Source organism: Geospiza fortis, unplaced genomic scaffold, assembly GCF_000277835.1.
Source record: "Geospiza fortis unplaced genomic scaffold, GeoFor_1.0 scaffold315, whole genome shotgun sequence".
Lineage (NCBI taxonomy): Eukaryota > Metazoa > Chordata > Aves > Passeriformes > Thraupidae > Geospiza > Geospiza fortis.
Window position 1 is genome coordinate 205496 of NW_005054648.1, and position 1320 is coordinate 206815.

The 1320-nt window shown below is 65.3% G+C and overlaps 1 protein-coding gene across 1 annotated transcript in view; it reads left to right on the forward strand.

Annotated features, from left to right (window-relative positions):
• The window catches only part of LOC115948953 (probable G-protein coupled receptor 158), a 14463-nt gene that overhangs the window by 6684 nt on the left and 6459 nt on the right, over positions 1-1320 (forward strand). Inside the window, 4 exon segments of the mRNA XM_031064890.1 lie at positions 18-212; positions 329-397; positions 731-840; positions 1302-1311. Coding sequence (XP_030920750.1) covers positions 18-212; positions 329-397; positions 731-840; positions 1302-1311 — 384 coding nt within the window.

Consider the following 1320-nt stretch of genomic DNA (forward strand, 5'->3'; position numbering starts at 1 on the left):
TGGCTCTGTCCCCGGGGGCGGCGGGGACAGACGGGGGGTCCCGGCTGGGGTGCCGGCCGTGCCGCCCGGGCTGTGCCACCTGCGAGGACGACACGCCCTGCCTGATCCAGGAGGACCAGGTGCTGCGGGCAGCGGTGCTGTCGTGCCAGGCCTGCTGCATGCTGGCCATCTTCCTCAGCATGCTCGTGTCCTACCACTTCCGACGGAGCAAGGCAAGCTGTCCCTGCGTCCCCCCGCTCCGCTGCCACCCAAAACCTGCAGGGTCAGGGGTCCCCTGCCCTGGCCCTGGCCCCTCCGAGGCTGCAGCCTCACGCTGGTATCCCTGCAGAGGATCCGCACATCGGGAATCATCCTGCTGGAGACCATCCTCTTCGGCTCCCTCCTCCTCTACTTCCCTGTGAGTCCCCAGCTGTCCCCAGGGCTGGAGAGCTCCAGGATGGGGTTTCCAGGATGGAGCTGCCCCAAGCAGGGCACGGCTCCACCTAATTGTTAATTTTGCTGGCACGGTCCCTGGGGGCTGCTGTATAAACCTTCTCAGAAAACCAAATCCCTTTTCTCCCGCTGCCTGAGGGAATTAATCCCTGCCCAAATCCCCTCTCCCCTCCCGCACGAGCGCAGCGGGTGCTGCAGGGTCACAGGGAGGGTGGCTCAGGGCTGGCCTGAAAAGCAGGTGGCTCCCGAGGCAGGGGCAGGCGGGATCCAGCCCGGATCCCTCTCTGCCATGCTCCAGGTGTTCATCCTGTACTTCAAGCCGAGCATCTTCCGCTGCATCGTCCTGCGCTGGGTGCGGATGCTCGGCTTCGCCATCGTCTACGGCACCATCACCCTCAAGCTCTACAGGTAGCTGGGACGGGGGGCTGGGGGCTCGGGACCCCCAGCAGGAAGGGCTTGGGTCTCAGGACCTCCACAGTGGAAAGGATTTGGGTGCTAAGGACACCCATGGTAGGGAGGGCTTGGGGGGCCTGGGATTTTGGGACCACTGTGGTGGGAAGGGCTGGGGGGCTTGGGACCCCCACAATGGGGAGAGCTGGGGGCTCAGGGCCCCCAGAGTGGGAAAGGTTTGGGACCCCCACAATGGGATGGGCAGGGGTCTCAGTGGGATGGGCAGGGGTCTCAGTGGGATGGGCAGGGGTCTCACTGGGATAGATAGGGGTTTCACTGGGATGGATTGGCGTTTCAGAGGGACGGGCAGGGGTCCCAGTGGGATGGGCAGGGGTCTCACTGGGACAGGCAGGGGTCTCACTGGGATGGATTGGGATCTCACTGGGACAGCCGGGCTCTCACCCTCCTGCCCCCGGCAGGGGGCTCAAGGCGTTCCTG